At 47.2% G+C, this 18,346-nt stretch overlaps 2 protein-coding genes across 3 annotated transcripts in view; one reads left to right on the top strand and one right to left on the bottom strand.

The window, feature by feature from the left end:
- Positions 1-18,346, bottom strand: part of LOC135905109 (GILT-like protein 1) — a 213,445-nt gene that overhangs the window by 163,679 nt on the left and 31,420 nt on the right. The window lies entirely within an intron of this gene.
- Positions 1-18,346, top strand: part of TrpA1 (Transient receptor potential cation channel A1) — a 143,620-nt gene that overhangs the window by 117,324 nt on the left and 7,950 nt on the right. Inside the window, exons 19-25 of one of the 2 annotated variants that reach the window (XM_065436092.1) lie at positions 985-1,160; positions 3,510-3,642; positions 4,474-4,533; positions 6,871-7,074; positions 8,429-8,497; positions 15,513-15,623; positions 17,031-17,164. In XM_065436092.1, coding sequence (XP_065292164.1) covers positions 985-1,160; positions 3,510-3,642; positions 4,474-4,533; positions 6,871-7,074; positions 8,429-8,497; positions 15,513-15,623; positions 17,031-17,164 — 887 coding nt within the window. The remainder of the gene's footprint in view (positions 1-984; positions 1,161-3,509; positions 3,643-4,473; positions 4,534-6,870; positions 7,075-8,428; positions 8,498-15,512; positions 15,624-17,030; positions 17,165-18,346) is intronic. The other variant, XM_065436093.1, reaches the window with a different exon arrangement.

The following is an 18,346-nucleotide window of genomic DNA, read 5'->3' as shown; positions in this document are numbered from 1 at the left end:
TTTTTTTATTACCTGTTACAAGTACTCACTGACAAAAATACAACGTAGTCTGTTTGTGAAAAATATGACATTGTTTACTTCCCATAGGAAACAAACTATATAGGTACATGTTCCTATGAACATGCATAAGTAGCAACTGCAGAACACGAAGCCATTGAAAAGGTTTCGTACATTCTATCGGAGATAATGGAATATCGCTACAAGTATTTTGCGAGCTTTAACAGCCACTCAGAAAAAGTTTGGCGGCATGTTGAACTCCTGTAATGCGTAAAAGCGAGAGGCTGCTCCACACGTGGTAATGCATTAAGTTAATGCATTAGGTTAATGCATTAAATTAATGCATTAGGTGATCGGAGGCGTCAGACCTCTTGCAAGACATAACGAACCGCAGTGCGAAGTAAACATGTGGCATTGTAGGTCGACCTTCTCAACGACACATGCGAGCACCAGAGGCACTACATAAATGTCCTTCCGTTCTTTCTTTCGTTCTTTCTTTCATTATTTCTTTCGGTCATTGTGCATTTCCTTCGTTCTTTGTTTTTCATTTATATTCAGCCTCTTTGCTTGTTTACATGGGTATGAGCCATTCCTGACGGTGATATGCTTGCATCACTGAAGAGAGAGAGAGAATGAAGAGGAAAGGCAGGGAGGTTAACCAGATATGAGTCTCCGGTTTGCTACCCTACACTGGGGATGGGGGATAGGGGCTATGCATCACTGAAATTTTGCATCGCTGGAGTGGACACCGATATTTTCGTGCATGAGCCATTGCAATGATCCACTTAAGGCTCTGGCCTTCATAGTCACGGAGTTCTTAACATTGCCGCCATCAACATTCTTTTTCTTATAATAAAAAATCAAGAATAATAATAACAGTACAATGTTACATTAAAAAAATTTGGGCCGATTGTTGTTCTGCGATCAACATTTGGCATCAATATTTATTTCTGCCCTAACTGCATCTGTTGCCATGTTCATTTTCAGCGAGCCAAGTACTTCTTGGACATCATGAACGTCTTGGAATGGACACTCTACATTTCCGGCGGTCTGATGGCTGCCGGCCACCTATCGACGATGGTGGTTGATCGAAGCAATCAGTACATCATGGCGGCATTGGCCGTGTTCTTAGCGTGGTTCAACTATCTGCTCTACCTGCAAAGGTGAGAAGGCTTCTGCTAGACATTTTCTCGTTCTCGGCAAAGCGGCGGTTTGTTACGACCGAGCTGTCATTCAAAAGTTGTTGAGGGCATGGTCAGACTTGCGTACCAGCGCGAACTACCGCAGCATATGTGCGTGTAATCAGAGAATTACGGCCTTGTTATTCGATAACGTGCTTATCCGACGTTAAACTGACCCTATACAGAAAAGTAAGAGTTAGCCTAAGCAGCCTTCTTTCAAATTGCCAACATGCCAGTGCTATAGTAAGTTGAGTGTGACAACACACCGATCATACATGAACTCAATGCGAGTGCAGACATTCGCTTGAAGTTTACGCACTCTTCTGTGGCGTCCGATAAATTATCATTATCTGCACGGTTCGAGTGAATTACATAACAATAAAAAACAACAATAACATAACATAACAACAACATAACAACATAACAATAAAAAAAAACATTGAATCGCTTTGCAAAACGATTCGAGAGTTAACCTCAATTTTTTTTATTGTGTTTGTTTACTTCGGTCGGCACGAAACAATCACAGATGCGTGAAGTCAAACCTGCTAAATTGGACCGATGTTACCGGTTATGTAATTTGTACGCGAAATTCTCATCCGGATGCTGAGCGTACCTTTTTTAGAACTGATACTAAAGCTTCTTTCCCCGCCGAATAAATGCAAATTGAAGCTATAAGAAGGGTGCTCTGTCAGTCAAAACTAATTCAGCGATGTACAAAGGTTATACACAGGTACAAGGTGCCTCACAAAGGCTGGCCATCGTTTCATAGGAAAACCTACCTTCGTCGGAGCTTTCTCTCTGACGAAGTTAGGTCCTCCTATTGAAACGTTGACCAGCCTTTCTTAGGAACCTTATCCCTGTTTATAACATTTATACCACGTGTGCTACTCCATCTATCAACCCCCCTTTTTGATTTTGGATTACTTCAGCCAGCCACATTAGTACCTGCTTAACATATTTGTCATGTTACATGTTTACTTCTAAAGTAATTCACAGGTCTGGTAGGATATACAGTTGCCAACCACCATTATCCAGATGAGCTGTTTGGCGAATGAGATCTCAGCTAGCATTATTTAGCATTTAGGTCTGCTCGTATTGTGTTATTTTGCTTTCTGAAAGATAAGTAATCTTGTTCATGTGCAGCATGGCACGAACATGTTATCGATGGGCGAATAAGTGTAATTTAGCCCTACAATCTAGGGGCGCCCCACGTGAAGATCAAATGAGATATCTCGGTCGTAGCGGCCACATTTAGATAGGGGCTAAATGCCATAACTCTCATTCCCGGCGTTTTGAGGGCTCCTTGAAGATCTCCTGGTGGTCAAAATTAATCCGGAGTCCTCCACTAAGGCGCTTCTCAAAAGCAAATTGTAGTTTCGGCAACAAGCCCCCAGAATTCAATTCAATAAAAAAATTTGGATAGTTTGTTTACTTTTACATTTCGCTACTGGAGTACATTCGAATAAAAAAAAATAATGGCATGTTATTGTAGCAACGCCCTAATTTGCATGGTGGGTAATTAATTAGAAGTTTGCTTGCTGTACTAGCCAAGACTGAAATGTCGCCCCAGCGTTGACGTTGAAACGCATCAGTGCCCTCATTGGGCTCCGCTTTTTCTTTAAGGCCAACAAGCCTGCACAATCGGCTGTAGTCTAAACAGGTGCTTGTAGTTATGCGATAATAATGACTGGCTGTGATTGTTTAATGAAATTATGGGATTTTGCATGCCAAAACCACGCTCTGGTTATGAGGCGCGCTGTAGTGGCGGACTCCGTAATAACTGAGGTCCCGTGGGGCTCCTTAGCGTGCACCTAAATCTAAGTACACTGGCGTTTTTACATTTCCGTTCCACTAAAATGCGGTTGCCTTGGCGGGGGCTCGATCCCGCTACCTCGTTTTTAGCAGCCCAACACCACAGCTGCTAAGCAGCCATGGCGGGTGCTGTAATTGTCATGTGTCCCTCTTCATTTCTCTCTTTCTGCTTTCTTATCTTCTTAGTTCACCCTCCCCCTTTTTCAGTGTAGGGTAGCAAACCGCATTATCCTTTCAAGTTTTTCCTTTGCCCTTTATTCTCTCTATGTCATCCAGCGTATCAAAAATGCTACTTGGTACTGCGTTAAATTTTTGATGCTTTAAACGGAGTTTTGAGGGGACATCAAACTCGACGTAGCAAAAATCATACGTGGACGTTTGTGTGGATAAAAGAAGCTGAGGACGCGTTTATTGCTTGTCGCCCCTTCCGGCAAGTTAGCAGAGAGATAATTGTGTTTGCGATCTCTGCTCTCCATGTGTCATAATTCCTGCGCTTCCTGTTGCCTCCTTCTTCTTCAGGTTCAACCGGATCGGCCTTTACGTCGTCATGTTCCTAGAAATATTGTCCACTTTACTAAAGGTCATGTTCGTCTTCTCCGTTCTAATAATTGCCTTCGGCTTGAGCTTCCATATTCTCCTCGCCAAAATTGACGTGAGTATGCGTTCGAAGCGTTGTCTTCTTCCTTGACGCCAACCAATGTCAGAAACTTCATGGCTTAAAAGAGTACTGCCAAGACCTTTTGAACTTTTCTTTTGCGTTAGATGAAGGCCCTAGACTTCATAAACATTCGCCAAATACTGCCAAACCACAGAGCTCCCTGCAAAATTTTGTATATATTTTCTACGAACCGTCTTCGGTGTCGCTTCGCTGGAGGTGTACGTTTCGGGAGGTCACGACGCAGAAGAAGGTCACGTAGGAAGAGAACATCGCGACGCTTTCGCAATCGCTTGATCTCGTTAGGTCGTCTGCTATGCGGCCAAGGCGGGCAGCGCAGCGAGAGGCAGCTAGCAGACGACCAAGTGAGACAAACACACCGCGATATTCTGCTCCCATGTGAAAAACTTCAGCGTCCTAACGCCTTCTTCGGAAACAAAATCGAAGCCGACTCGTACCGTAACTAATACAGTAAATTGTTTATGACGTTGGGAGGCTTCTCAGTACCTTTTCTCCGTTTTTGAAGTCTGGGACACTTATATAACGCAAGGGAAGCAAAAGACGAAAATATAATTTCAGTGCTCTTTTAGGCACACCCTCTAATGCCTGCAGCACGTGCTAATGCACAATATACAGCGCACTCTTTCCCCTTGACCGTTCACGGTGGTACAAATTCTGTAATCCCTCCTTATTGCATCACTTCGAGCTCGGCTCCTCGCGTTCAGTATGTTGGTTTATATTTCTGGACTGTGCCAACTGGAAGCTTGCGGTTTTTGCACTGCAGGTTCTAGAATTTCCAGGAGAAACTGTTTTCTTACCTTCCTACAGATCAATGTGAAAACGCCGGTCGTTGACCCCTACACAGGAAACATCACAATGCGAGCAATGGTGAGCATGCGCGTAATTTGTGAACGCTTGGCCTTAGGCGTAGACCACACCTGGCACTCCATATATCTCACTTTGTTGTTTTTATTATTTAAAAAAGCACGTGCACTTGGAACGGCACCGGGGAAAAAGTGCGACATCTTCCACAGCTAGCAACAGCGCGATAAAGCAAAGAGAATTCGTTGAACCAGTTGATGATGATCAATATGTATGGAGTGTTTGGGAGCAAGGGCCAGTAATGACCAAAGAGCGCCAGGAAATGGTATGAGGTACCGTACCAAATGGTACGATGCGATCGATGACGACTGATACACAGTACATGTAATTTGGCTGTATAGCAGCTAAGCAGCTTTCGCTAGCACACGCCATGGTTTTACGCCACCTACCGTTATTTACTGCAGTCGTGCATGCTCTATCAGGTATGTTTCCAAACGAAGTGACATGCTGGCGAACCCCTTTCACACGCAGCGACTATACAGATTAACCTGTTGACGTCTATGATACAGACGCGTGAATATTGTTCTGAATGACATTTCATTTCAGCTGAGACCCAAGCAGGTGGCCTCGGTATTTCTTAGTGGCCTAATGTGAATACATTTGCGCTGTGGCTAGCGGTTGTCCTCGAATAGGCTCCAACAGCACTGAGCGCAATTCGGGCGTGTTCTCATCCCATCTAGCTTAGCGTGATAATTTTTGCCGTCATTATGTCATTTCTAAAATAAAGTCATCACTTTATTTGGTAAGCACATTAAATTGATTATAAGTGGACTTAAAACGCCCGCATGAGCAGCATCAGTTTGGTACTTCCAGGGCTTGGCGATGGTGGACTTCTTACATTTCTTGATATTTAGCTGTAAAATGATAAGTTTAGCCTCCGAAAAGGTCACCTATCCCAATATCTTACATATGAAAACTACCGAGAACGAAAAAAGAAGTAATAGTGTTACAAAACTCTGAAATCAAGTGTATAACGAAGTACTGAAGCACTATTGAAGTGCTTCCACGCATCACAGGAAAATAACAAACAGCACAACAAAGGTAATAGTAGAAGAATAGCACAAGCGCGAACAGGTCATGGTAACACAGAGGAAAAATATATATAGAGAGCGTGTGTATTTTTTTTACTTCGAAAGCTTTCTTTAAGGCTTACCGAAGCACCTCAAATCACATCACTACAGATTAATTATCTGACGAGCCGGGCATCATTTCAAGGAAAACCAAAGCAATCTATTTGCATTCTTTACTTTCATAGTTACCAACTTAACGGCACATGTTTATGAGAAAAAGTTAGGAATTATCATAAAAGTCTAGTGCTATGTTTCTGCATTTCAATATTGCCGTGTAGGCCGAAATAAGTGGCGTCAAATTAATCGCTCAAGTTATTTTATTACGCATTCGGAACCCCAAATATGGGGCTTTACGTCCAATGGAATGATGTCTGTCCAACCCCTGTGGCGTAAAATCGTAGCGTAAAGTGAAGCTTCCATCGCACTTTTGTCTTCCTACAATCATATTCCGATTGGCGCTGGTCGCAATTGCCGATCAGATGCGAAATCTCTTCAGCGGCAAGGACGAAACGGACAGCTTACGTGCGCCACATTGCCAAGCTTGATTTTAAGCTGCCCCACTAATCGCAGGGGGGTTGCACTGTGAGCGGCACACCGCAGTGCTGAGCAGGTTGTTTAAACAGTTTAGAAGACTGCGAAGGACCTTTTACTGCTGCATCCACGGTTACGTAGCGAAGACTCAATGAGACAATATCAGTACCCTACAGAAGCTTCAGTCGTGCCTTATTGTGTTCACTGAGATGACGTAATTTACGTTACACGGTGCAAGCTTTACTGACTTGAAGCTTAAACGGTCTGGGAGAGCGTCTAGTGGGGTGTTGGTCTTGAGGCTTACTGGGAACCGCAGCGAAGGGTCAAGGCTGAACAGCTAAGTCTCGGTGACGTCACTTCATTGCGTGTTACGTGTGATGTCACTGACCACAGTAAAAAGAAAATGACGTTTCAATATACACACAGATCCCTTTTTCCCTGTCCTAGCAGTCATTACCACAATCAACAGATTTAAAACTAGGGATATGTATGCGTATCGCAACGTCATTGCGTTTTTACTCACCTGCTTCTTTCCTAACAATGATTTACCTCACGAGATGGTGTTGCGTGGAACATTCGACCACGTGATTTCCTTAATTGTGTCACACGGGATGGTAACTCTGATTGCGACGAAGACACATGTAAACCGAACGTCTTTCACAAACTAAATTTCCCACTCGAGTGCGCTCAGTTATTATATGCCTTTTGCACGTCTAACAGGACGTTCCTTCTGTACGCGCAGAACATGAGCGACAAGGGTTTCCACAACCCGCTGATATCCCTGGTTCGCGTCGGAACCATGATGCTCGGGGAGCTGGACTTCCTGGGCACGTACCTGCGTCCGATGCGCGCCCTGGAGTCGTCGGCCTGGTACCAGATCGTGGCCGCCACCTGGTTCCTCGTAGTCTTCATCGTGCTCATGCCTATCTTACTCATGAACCTGCTCGTGAGAACCTTATTATCTTCCTTATCGTATCATAGAGTGTTCATTTCATTCTGTAGAGACGAAATAGCAATTTTTGACACTCGTGTGTACAAAACTGACGAATGAGCAAATGGACAAAAGCCACTATACTAACACTGAGATTAACAACACCTGCATACGCGCTAGATGGTGCATCGCAGATCGACGGGAAATAAGCGCCCTGGAAGACACGCACAACAGCCGAGAAAGACACAGGACAGGCGCTAATCCTGTCCGGCATCTTTCTTAGCGCCTGTCCTTTGTCTTACTCGGCTGTTGCTAAGAATTTTGTTACTCGGCGTTGCCGCTCTAGGCAGCGTTAGGCTCTGAACTCGTGTGCGTATTTCGAGAAGTCGGCTCGCTCGACAATCACTAGGGAAGGCACGACAAAAATAAATGAACTAGTCCACGTTTTTTCATCCACACCTTCAAAGTGAATAGGTAACTTTCTTTGACTCTTTCGACCATTTCTGCGGGGGTTGGCCTTTCATCGCAAAGTCCGTGCGCTCATCCCCTCTTTCGTGCAGAATAAGGTGTAGCATGGTAAGCTGCCTCGACTCTTCGTTTCAGCCTCAAGAACACTTGCTACTCTTAATTTAGTTGACGCATTTTTACGAGTACTCTATCTGTGAGCAAATAATTCATGTATATAACTAAGAGACTTCAGGATACGTATCCCAAGCTTACGTGATTTGTATTCACTCTATTTTCTAAAACATAACGATCACCTTGAAAACTTTTAAGCGCAATAACAAACAGTACACGACTGAAACAACAGGAGCTAAAACTTTAGACTTATATTGAAACGCTGAAAAAGTTTTCAATGTGCAAATCAACAGACTAGCCCGATCGACCATATTGTTGCACTAGGAGCACTTTTCCTTTGTTTTTTTGTTTTTTTTTTTTGGGGGGGGGGGGTGCTTGCCGCTAGGGATATGTGCAAAAAGATAGCCAGAGGCGGCAAACAAATGCTGCATCCCTGTTTGATGCAGGCACTGCAGCAATGAATTCGCGCACTTACTCAGTTACCCAACGGGTAAAGTCATTCTGGGACATTGGGCTTTAGCTTGGCTTCCGTAACATTCTTGTGCCTAATGTCCTCAGTGCCAAGACACAGCCACAAGAGATAACGACCGTCCGCCTTGAACACGGGTGTCGGGCACTTAGAAGACGTTTTAGGTTTGTCACTTGCACATCCCCAGGCGCAATTAAGTGACCGCGGGTGTCAGGGCCACCCCAGCCCGAAGCCTCCAACGACAAACTTGTGTGCCATCGAAACAGGCACCGTGGCAGTATTTGGTTTTCCTGCTATAATAGATGCACTTGTCTTTTCCAGATTGGCTTGGCCGTCGGCGACATTGAAACCGTCCGCCGCAACGCACAACTGAAAAGGCTCACAATGCAGGTTAGCACTATATTGTTATTAATGCTCAGTTAAGTACCACGCTGGCCGACATTCTGATCTTCTATATGTCGCTACTTTGCTGTCAACACTCGACTGAGGAATATCCAATTTGAGATACGCGATGGCAATGTCGATGAGCAAAACGTGAACAGCGTGAATGCAGGAGCCAACGTTTCGACAACTTGACTTGTCTTCTTCAAGGCCTTGAAGAAGACAAGTCCACTTGTCGAAACGTTGGCGCCTGCATTCACCTTGTTCACGTTTTGCTCATCGTCTTGAATTTCCATCTCCCGCATTCCCCGTCTTTGCGATGGCATTGTGCAATATGCAAAAAAAAACGGACCTACAAATGTTATATTTTGCTTCTTCTACTGCGCTATTGTGAACGTATGAAATCATTGTTTCCGGTTGCATTCGCTTCTTTGCTATTACAGCTGTAACAGCAGAGAAATAGAAAGAGAGAGAGAGAGAATATGCGAGATTATCCAAACCATAGCTTCATGGATGAACTCCTTCAACACATATAATTAAAAGCAAATGGGCGTGATACATTCTTTTTCACTACTCATTTTTTTCCCTCAACAATCTTGTTGGTGCCAACGAAAGGGATCACCATGGCATGCTCTTGTTGAGCACCTAGCGCTGAACGGTCGAAAAAAAAAAACAAAGAAGGAATTTAGCTCACTCTCTGCATAGCCTACAGTGGGTGCACCGTAGAGGCCCACATCCAAGATGGAGCACCGCAGAAATCATATAGGCCTGCCTTTTTACACCCACTTAATCGACAGTGCGATCCACGATTGGGGAGGGGGGGGGGAGCACGTGACCGTCGAGTATGTGCGAATTTTCCCTTCTGCCAAGCGTAATATCAGTCACCCGGCAATGCAGCAGATGACAAAAGGTTGGTGGCACTGGGACCATCACATACACCTATGCAGTGTATTTACATGCTTTCCGCGGACACTTTCAGCTAGGTTGGTAACAAAGCGAATACAGCGCAATGGAGCGTTCCCTTTAACGGTGGACCACAGTATGCGTGTTTTGACACTTGCTGTGCGCCCTGCCATGTGATCACACCATTTAGGACTTCTGGTACCATCCGACTGGTACCTACCGCGATGCGGAGTCCTGTAGAGATTGGGGCCAGAGAAAACCCGCCTCAGCCGAATGTTCACTTGCCTTCAGAGCAATCGGAATAGCCACGTCATATACATTCTGTTTATATCTCTGTTTTTGACACAGAGCTGTTCTTCCTTGCTCCAGTTTATTTCTGTGAAATTCTAAGTTCATCCGCTGGTCCTCGCTCCCTGCTCGGTTGTGATGGAAGTGGACGACCCCGCACGTCTGCCGGCGACGGCGACGTCAGCGGCGGCCGCCTCCAGGAAGCGAAACGGTCAGCAGAGCGACAGCGACAGTGAGGACACCCATGTCTACTCTCTCAGCAGTGAGGACACTTCCGATGACGACTTCCAGCTGGTGCAGAGCCGCAGAGCGAAGAGAAGAAACACCAGGACGTCCTCATCGTCAAGCACGCAAACAGTGAGACAGACACAGAGGCCGGACGCCAATACCATCATCTTTGTGCCCCTGCTTCCCAACGTCAACATGAAGCTACTCAACAGGCAATCTGTGTCGATGTCACTGGAAGCCCTGGTGCCAAATGAAATATCGGACATCCGAGTCAACACTCGGAAAAATCTACTGGCGGTTGATGTCCAACATGCGGCTGCTCTGAGCACTCTACGCAGCGTAACGGACATCGATGGCATTCAGGTGCGCTCTTACATCCCTCTGGGATCTGACGTAGTCAGTGGCGTTATCTACGACGTAGACGTCGCCATCCTTAATAACGACTTGCCGATTCTTATCAAGCCAGCCAATGATGAGGTCATTGTTGATGTTAAGCGGCTAGGCAGTTCACGCTGCGTGAAGATTGCATTCAAGGGTAAATATATACCCTCGCATGTTAAGGTGGGACACTTCAGACACGCAGTGCGGCCTTTCATTGCGAAACCTCTTCAGTGCCGCAAATGCATGAGACTGGGACACGTGAGCAGCGTCTGCGAAAATCAGGCAGCATGCCCCCGTTGCGCCGAGCCCCACGCTGCAGATAAATGTGGCGCGACTGTGATGAAGTGTTCAAACTGCGGAGGGTCACACGAAGCTTCCTCGAGGAAATGCCCGCTTATTAGGAAGGAAATGGCTATCTTGAAAGAGATGGCGAGAGATCACTCATCTCATCGCGAAGCCGCCGAAAAAGTCAGGAAGCGACGTTCCCGTCGCCGGCGCCCCTCAAGGAAGGCTGTTGTCTCTGCGACGCGCATGCCACTTCCTACAACACCTCCTCCTCCTCTGCCGCCCGGGCCAGACACTGTCGCAAGGACCGCGAAGAACAAGGCAACTGAGACGACCACACCTGCAGACTCTTGGCCGGCTCTACCGAAACGACAGCATCCACCGACAGAATCACAGCAAAATTTTGCTGGACAAACCCCGAAGTCTACTGTCCGTGATTTGTGCGACCAAGACAAGCAGGTGGCTGATATGCTGCAATCGCTAATTAATACAATGCGCATCATACTGAACAAACTGCAAACCCCAGCAGCTCGAAGTGCTCTGCAAATACTGGATGCACTAAATCCAGTGCTTGCTAGCATCGTTTAAGCATCATGGCTCGACCAACAGTCCCCTTCCGCACTGAAGTTAAAGGTGCGTCGATCTTTCAGTGGAATGCTAGGGGTCTAAGGACCCGCATAGCAGACTTTCGCCAATTCATTTTTACACATCGCTTTCCCATACTGGTCATTTGCGAGCCAAATACGTCAACACCACTCAGACTGTCCGGTTACGAATCTTTCGTCTCGTCCACATGCGGCGCGAGCACGAAAGTAATCATCTACATCCGCACGGACTTTACATATGTCGCTAACGCGGTAGAGCCTCATGACGACAACCAATATGTCTGCCTGAATATCCAAAAGAAAGATGTGTCATTCACACTAATTGGAGCCTATATATCCCCAGCGGGTCACTTTGACGGCGAACGACTCAAGAAAATATTACTGATGAACAATGGCCCCTGGGTTATCACAGGTGACTTCAACGCGCATCACCAGCTATGGGGAAGCACTAAAATTGATTCCAGAGGCAGGAGTCTCGCCTCCTTTGCTGCCGACCATGATTTGTGCTGTGTGAATGACGGCAGCCCTACGTTTTTGCGAGGCACCACCTATAGTAGCTGCTTGGACTTAACTTTGGTGTCACGGCGCTTTGCCTCGAGCGTCGACTGGTTCACGGACATTGAAACACATGGAAGTGACCATATTCCAACCTACATAAAGATTAGAAGAGTTGAGCAACGCTCCTCTACTGTCTTGCGTACAGTTGATTGGACAAAGTTTAAGAAGGTGATGGATGACGCATGTCGAGAAGGCCTTTCACACACCATCGAAGATGCCATCGCAGAGACATTGAAAACATCCATCTGCTCGCTCACAAGGTCAGCAAGGCGCACAGACTCAGATATGGAACTGGAGAGGCTTCGTGCGGAACGCCGACGGGCGGAGAGGAGGTATCGGCGCACGAAGTCCGTCTTGGATCTGAGGGCTTCACGACGCATACAGAAGAAAGTACAACGTCGTATAGATAAACTGGATGACAAGCGATGGAAAACTTTCTGTCAGTCGCTTGATCCCAGAAAATCGCTCTCGCACGTATGGAGAACTGTTAGGGGACTTCGCTCATCTCCGCATCAAAGGAAGCCCTTTGCTGCTCTGGCCCTATACCAACTCCGCTCGGAACTTCAAGTGGCTGAAGAGTTCTGTGCACGGATTGCTGGGTCCACGGCCACCATTACTGACGCAGCATTGAATGACATCCCTGAAGCACGTGTACCAGAAATGAACGTGCTCTTTTCACTCGAAGAGCTCGATGCTGCGTTGGCGACCTGCAGACGTTCGTCGTCACCAGGACCTGATGGCATCACGTATGATGCCCTATGCCACCTTGGACATGACGCACGTGATGAGCTGCTCAGCTACTACAATGAGTCTTGGCAGAATGGCGCCGTTCCTAGACAATGGAAATCGAGCCGCTTGATCCCCATACTGAAACCTGGAAAGTCTCCGCTTGAGCTCTCATCATACCGTCCGATAGCGCTTTCGAGCTGCGTCGGTAAACTGATGGAAAGAATGATTCTTGCTCGCTTGGAATGGTACCTAGAGCGATTCAGCATCTATCCGGACGCCATGACGGGCTTTCGTCGAGGTCGCTCGTCCATCGACAACGTCATTGACCTCGTAACCTGGGTCCAAAATCAAAAAAGCCTCAAGCGCCTATCAGTGGCACTTTTTCTAGATATTAAAGGAGCATACGACAACGTCGCCCATGAGGCCATCCTGAACTCGCTTGAGGCTGTTGGAGTTGGTGGCCGGATGTATCAATGGATTCGGGACTATTTAACTGAGAGGTGTTTTTTCTTACAAACTGAAGACGGCCCAACTTCGGAACATTACATCAGGCATGGTGTGCCGCAGGGTGGAGTGTTGAGCCCCATTCTGTTCAACCTCGTCTTGGTAGGACTAGCGGAGTACCTACCGCGGTCAGTTCACGTCTCAATATACGCCGACGACATTTGCATCTGGGCTTCTGCGGTGACACGACCTCAGGTACGAGCCAGGCTCCAGCGGGCGGCAACCATGACGGCATCTTATCTACGAGAACAAGGCCTCAGCCTGTCTACTGAAAAGTGCGCATTGGTTGGCTTTACGCGCAAACAAATGTCATCATATCCTGTTTCAATTAATGGTCAAGCGGTATCCTATTCTAAGACACATCGCTTTCTGGGTGTAATCATTGACCGCAACCTCTCGTGGAGCCCTCACTGCGTCTATCTAAAGAAGAAATTGGTTGCCATTGCTCAGGTCTTTAAGTTTCTCTGCGGCAAAAACTGGGGTACACCAGTCCGTTCTATGATGCAGCTCTACAGGGTACTGTTTCTCGGACTCCTACGTTACAGTCTACCAGTGTTGTCAAATGCATGCAAGACGAACTTTCGCGCCTTGGAGAGCATACAAGGTCAAGCCCTACGCACGTGTTTAGGGCTGCCTCGGTGCACGTCAACAGCAGCAACAATTGCCATCGCTGGGGACCATATGATCCAGACACACGTAGTTGTCGACTCTCTCAGAGCGCACATTCGCCATCTGTCAAGAATCCCGGACCATCATTTGACCTCCCTACCAGCCGAAAGACCTCAAGCAACCTTTTCACGAGTGATTAGCGCTCATCAAGAGTGCATACCGTCATCTTTTACACCGGCGGCAAAGCCTTCATCTCCCCTGTGGTGCCTACGACAGCCTCAAGTGAATTTTGATATTCCTGGAATTACAAAAAAGTCCAATCATCCATCGCCGGCTCTGAAGCAACTTACGCTCCTATTACTACACCAGACGTATCATGACCGCATACATATATATACCGATGGTTCGACCTCACGTGCCAGCTCAACTGCCGCATTCGTCGTTCCAGCCAAGAAGGTTACAGTTCAATTCAAATTGTCGCACATGACTACATCGACATCAGCAGAGCTTGCAGCTCTCCATGCCGCTATGATGTACGTCACCGAAGAGCCCACAGAGAAATGGGTCGTATTTTGTGACTCCAAGGCAGCCCTTCACAACATCAAGTCTGCATTACGTCACAGAGTATACGAGCAGATGATATCTGACATCAGGGAAGTACACCACCATGCTCTGGAAAGAGGGCACACCATTACATTTCAATGGATTCCTGCTCACTGTGGCATTGTCGGCAACAACCTAGCAGACAAGGCTGCCCGGTCTGCCCACGAAGATACCCAGACGCGTTCCATACCTTTGGCGAGGTCTGACGCTGCCAGGGAACTTCGCCTACATGCACGCAAAAAGTCGCAAGAACTCTGGAGTTCAGGTGCCTTCAACTGCCGATTATATAAACTGGACCCCATGCTACAGCTACAAGTGCCATCTAGCCTTTCCCGCGGTGAAGCAACCTTGCTGTGCCGCTTGTGGCTGGGAGTAGCATTCACTAACTCATATTCCTTTCGTTTGGGAATGGCCGAGAGCCCGATGTGCGATTACTGTGGGTGCGAAGAGACCATCGAGCACCTATTGTGTACTTGCCCCCACTACGATGTACAACGCCTCTCTCTGCAGGAAACTTTACACCGACTAGACTTACGACCTTTCACCGAGTCAAAGATACTCGGACCATGGCCACACCCATCACTGGCACGAAAAGCAAATCGTGCATTACTGCAATACTTGAGGTACACCGGTTTAAGAGACCGTTTATAGTGTCCCTGTGCATAGTGTCCCTCCCACACGTACTCTGTGCTTACTCTCTCCCTTTCTTCTTCTTTCTATTCCCCTTTCCCCCACCCCCAGTGTAGGGTAGCAAACCGGATACTCTTCTGGTTGACCTCCCTACCTTTCCTGTCCTTGCTTTCTCTCTCTCTCTCTGTCACGCTCCCAGATCGAACGCAAAAGCTCCTCCGAGCACTCCGGGCTGGAGCGTGGCGCTCTAAACGCACGGGTCGAATGCATTTCGAGCGCTCGAATTCGGCAAGCCCAATGTACACCGCACCACAAGGGTGCTCTATAGTGTTCGAAAGCCACCCGTTGCATGTGCCATTACTGTTAAGCGAGGAGAGGACCACAGTGCAATTGATTTCTTGCAGCTACCAGTGAGACCCGGATACTTTCAGCAGATATATCCTCCGGCCTGCTTCCCCTTCTTTTCCTTTTAGACGCCGTCCCGCTCTGAATCCTAGGCTATCCTTGGTCAACTCCAGAAAACTCGTTCCCCCTCTCCCCGTTTCCCCATTTTCGTTGTCTTACGAGCTATCTCTCATTCGCCAGCCGCTGTGGCTAAATCTCTGTTCGATAGGAATCGGGACTCGAACTCTTTGGCCTCCGAGAACTGAGCAACCTTGAAGCATTGAAAAGAGTGAAATCGTGCTCAACTTTCCCGGCAGGTGGAGCTGCACACCGACCTCGAGCGAAAGCTGCCTCGACGCATCCTGACCATGGTAGACAAGACCGAAGTCTACGTGTATCCCAACCAAAAGGGCTCTTCGTCTTACGTCGTAAGTGATAGGCAAGGCGCTTTCCTCGCGCCGATAACTGCGTCCGTTATTAGAGTTGAAGGCGCCGCTTCGGCTTTGTGGTGAACAAATAGAAAGAGGGGGAAAGAGAAAGGGAGGGGACTTTTTATGAATCCTGGAGAGGGGTACTTGGTGACATGCGTATCACGCTACGGCAGATTGGTACGATAGAAAAAGAGATTATATGCACAGTGCACGACACAAGCACAACATACGCAAAACACACCACAACACTCAGCAATGTGTCTCTCGGGAAGGACAAATGTACCTTCGTTGAGCGCGGTGCGCAGGCAGTGTTATTTCACAGACCAGGTATATCTCGCATCTCGAGGAGATGACAGCCCTCTATAAACAGCAAGTGCCAACGCTAGGGCTGTTTCTTCTGACGTGCATACTCGCTCAACTAAGGAACCCGAGTAAAAGCTCCGAGCGCAAATCTATGTTGTCGCCTAGAGCTACATCTGTGGATTGTAGCTCTTATTTTCGCTTCATAATCGCAGTGCAAGGCGTCACATTATCGCTTTCAGGGGTTCACCATTTTTTGTTTATTTCATCAACACTTTGCTCCTTGAAATTGCAGAAAGCCAATCTCTCACGCCTGATGAAACAGGTAGCCACGGTGGGCCAAATATGATGAACGCTTTTGTTTACAACAGTAAGACATGCCTTTGTTTGTGTCACTGTAAACACCAAGTCATCTGGCGTCGTGACGCAGCGGTTATGAAGCTCTATTACTGACCGCGAGGTCTCTGGCTTGATTGCCGTATGAAACGGCCGCGTTTTAATGGTGGCGAAAAGCTCAATGTTCGTGCAGTCAAATTTGGGTGCACTTCAAATAACTCCTGTTGGAAAAAAATTGATCCAAAATGCTTCGTAGCGGCGTCTCACGTAGCCAAAGTGTCGCCTTGGGGACGTTAAAAACCACAAATTGCCGTTTCTTCTGTTGCATAATTATTTTTCTTTGTTGCAGAATGGTTTTGATCAACGACATTAGCCTCACATAAGCGTTAAATAAAAATCAGCGGCCGTATTTCTTCATAATTTTTTTTGCTTCGTAAGTACGTTTTGCCGCTGGCCATCCGGCTTTACTAATGATATACGTCCGGCATCCGCAATGACTGGCATTTTCTCGTACGAACAGTTCCTAACGTAAGGCGTTTTGTTAATACGGGCCTAGTGGTTGGATTCGCGACGTTTTCTGTCCTTAAGGACTGCTTGCAATAGGGGCCGGCCGTCTTTGCTAATAATATGTTGGACAGTCTGATTCACTCGCAGCTGTTCGCGCGAACAATTTTATCTTAAGGACGTTTTCTTTTTTTTTTCTTTTTCTGAATGTAGGCCCAGACTTCTTATGTACACCTGTGCCTCCTCCTTTTTTCCCCCTTTCAGTGGCAGACGATACAGCGCTGGTTTGCTAGCCCTAGAGAGAACAGCAAACGAAGCAAAGCCTTTGCCGCTGGCGGCGGAGTTCCGGACAACGCGTTTCAGGAGCTGTGTGTCGAGCTTAAAAGGCAAAAACAAAGGTACTCATCCTAGATCGCCCTCATGAACATTTATGTTTGTATAGTCTATAGAAGATGAAGAAACTGCGGTTTACTGACCAAGTCAAGGTGAAAATAACGCAGAGACGTAGGACCCGCACGGGTTCCTTGATCCCATTCCGGAAACGTCTCTGTGGTATTTTCACTTTGGTCAGTGACTGCAATTTCTTCATCATCACGTTAGCCGACTAGACGAACTTTCGTTGAACTCTCGACTACTATATAGTCTATAGATGTAGACTTGGCTCCGGCATCGGAGAAAGCGGAGGGCAGGGATGCCGCCTGTGGGCATTCTTGTCGATATATCGCGGCCTAAGAAATGGCTAACACGATAACCGACCGTCCAGGACAAGAAGAGTGAATGTTTGATGCATGCGTTATGTTTGTATGCTCGGTAGAGGTGCACTGCGCATGCTCAGTGCATATCATTTGCATACGAGGAGCACGTGCCCGATACATCCGTCCTCGGGTAAAAAAAATAGAATTGAGAAGAACAATAGCTCACGCTATTTGTAGAAAATTCGCGTTATACGCAAGGCGCTGAGGTGGCTTGACTGAGCGTGTCGGCATTGTCGGACCTGGGTTCAATGCGCAAGCCTGCGATGCTTGAGTTGGCGTACTCGGGGCTTCGGCCTCGATGACAGGAGACGACTCTTGACAATTTAGTCCTCAGGTTCTCTCTGCCGAGTCATTAGGGCCACTGCAGGCAGTGGCATCGAGACCATGGGATGTGCAGGACGCGCGCTGCATTCGTCGATCGCCACTGGTCTCAGGATAATACTCCTCGATTGTGCGATTGGGTGACGACGGTTTGCTTTTTTTTTTCATTTCAAGTTTATTGCATATATTTGAAATCGTGCAGAGAGAGAGAGAAAATTATAACTGAAAGGCACGGAGGTTAACCAGGACTGAGCCCCGTTGGCTACCGACACTGGGGGAAGGGAAAATTGGAGCGAAAGATTAAGAACAGAAGAGAAAGTCCGCTGTGGATATCGCCGACGTGGTAACAGTTTTTTTTCTCTATGTCGCCGGCGGCCACTCACTCTGGGTCGCAGGCTGTACACACAATCCGGTAGCTTTCATAAATCGCAGCAGCGCTTTTGCGGTCTTTGATAGCTGCGATATGCGCGGCCATAATCGCAAGATCTTGTTCAAGGGAAACGG

This window comes from Dermacentor albipictus, chromosome 6 (assembly GCF_038994185.2).
Source record: "Dermacentor albipictus isolate Rhodes 1998 colony chromosome 6, USDA_Dalb.pri_finalv2, whole genome shotgun sequence".
Lineage (NCBI taxonomy): Eukaryota > Metazoa > Arthropoda > Arachnida > Ixodida > Ixodidae > Dermacentor > Dermacentor albipictus.
The sequence above is the reverse complement of the archived record's forward strand: the minus strand, read 5'-3'. Positions and strand labels throughout refer to the sequence as shown.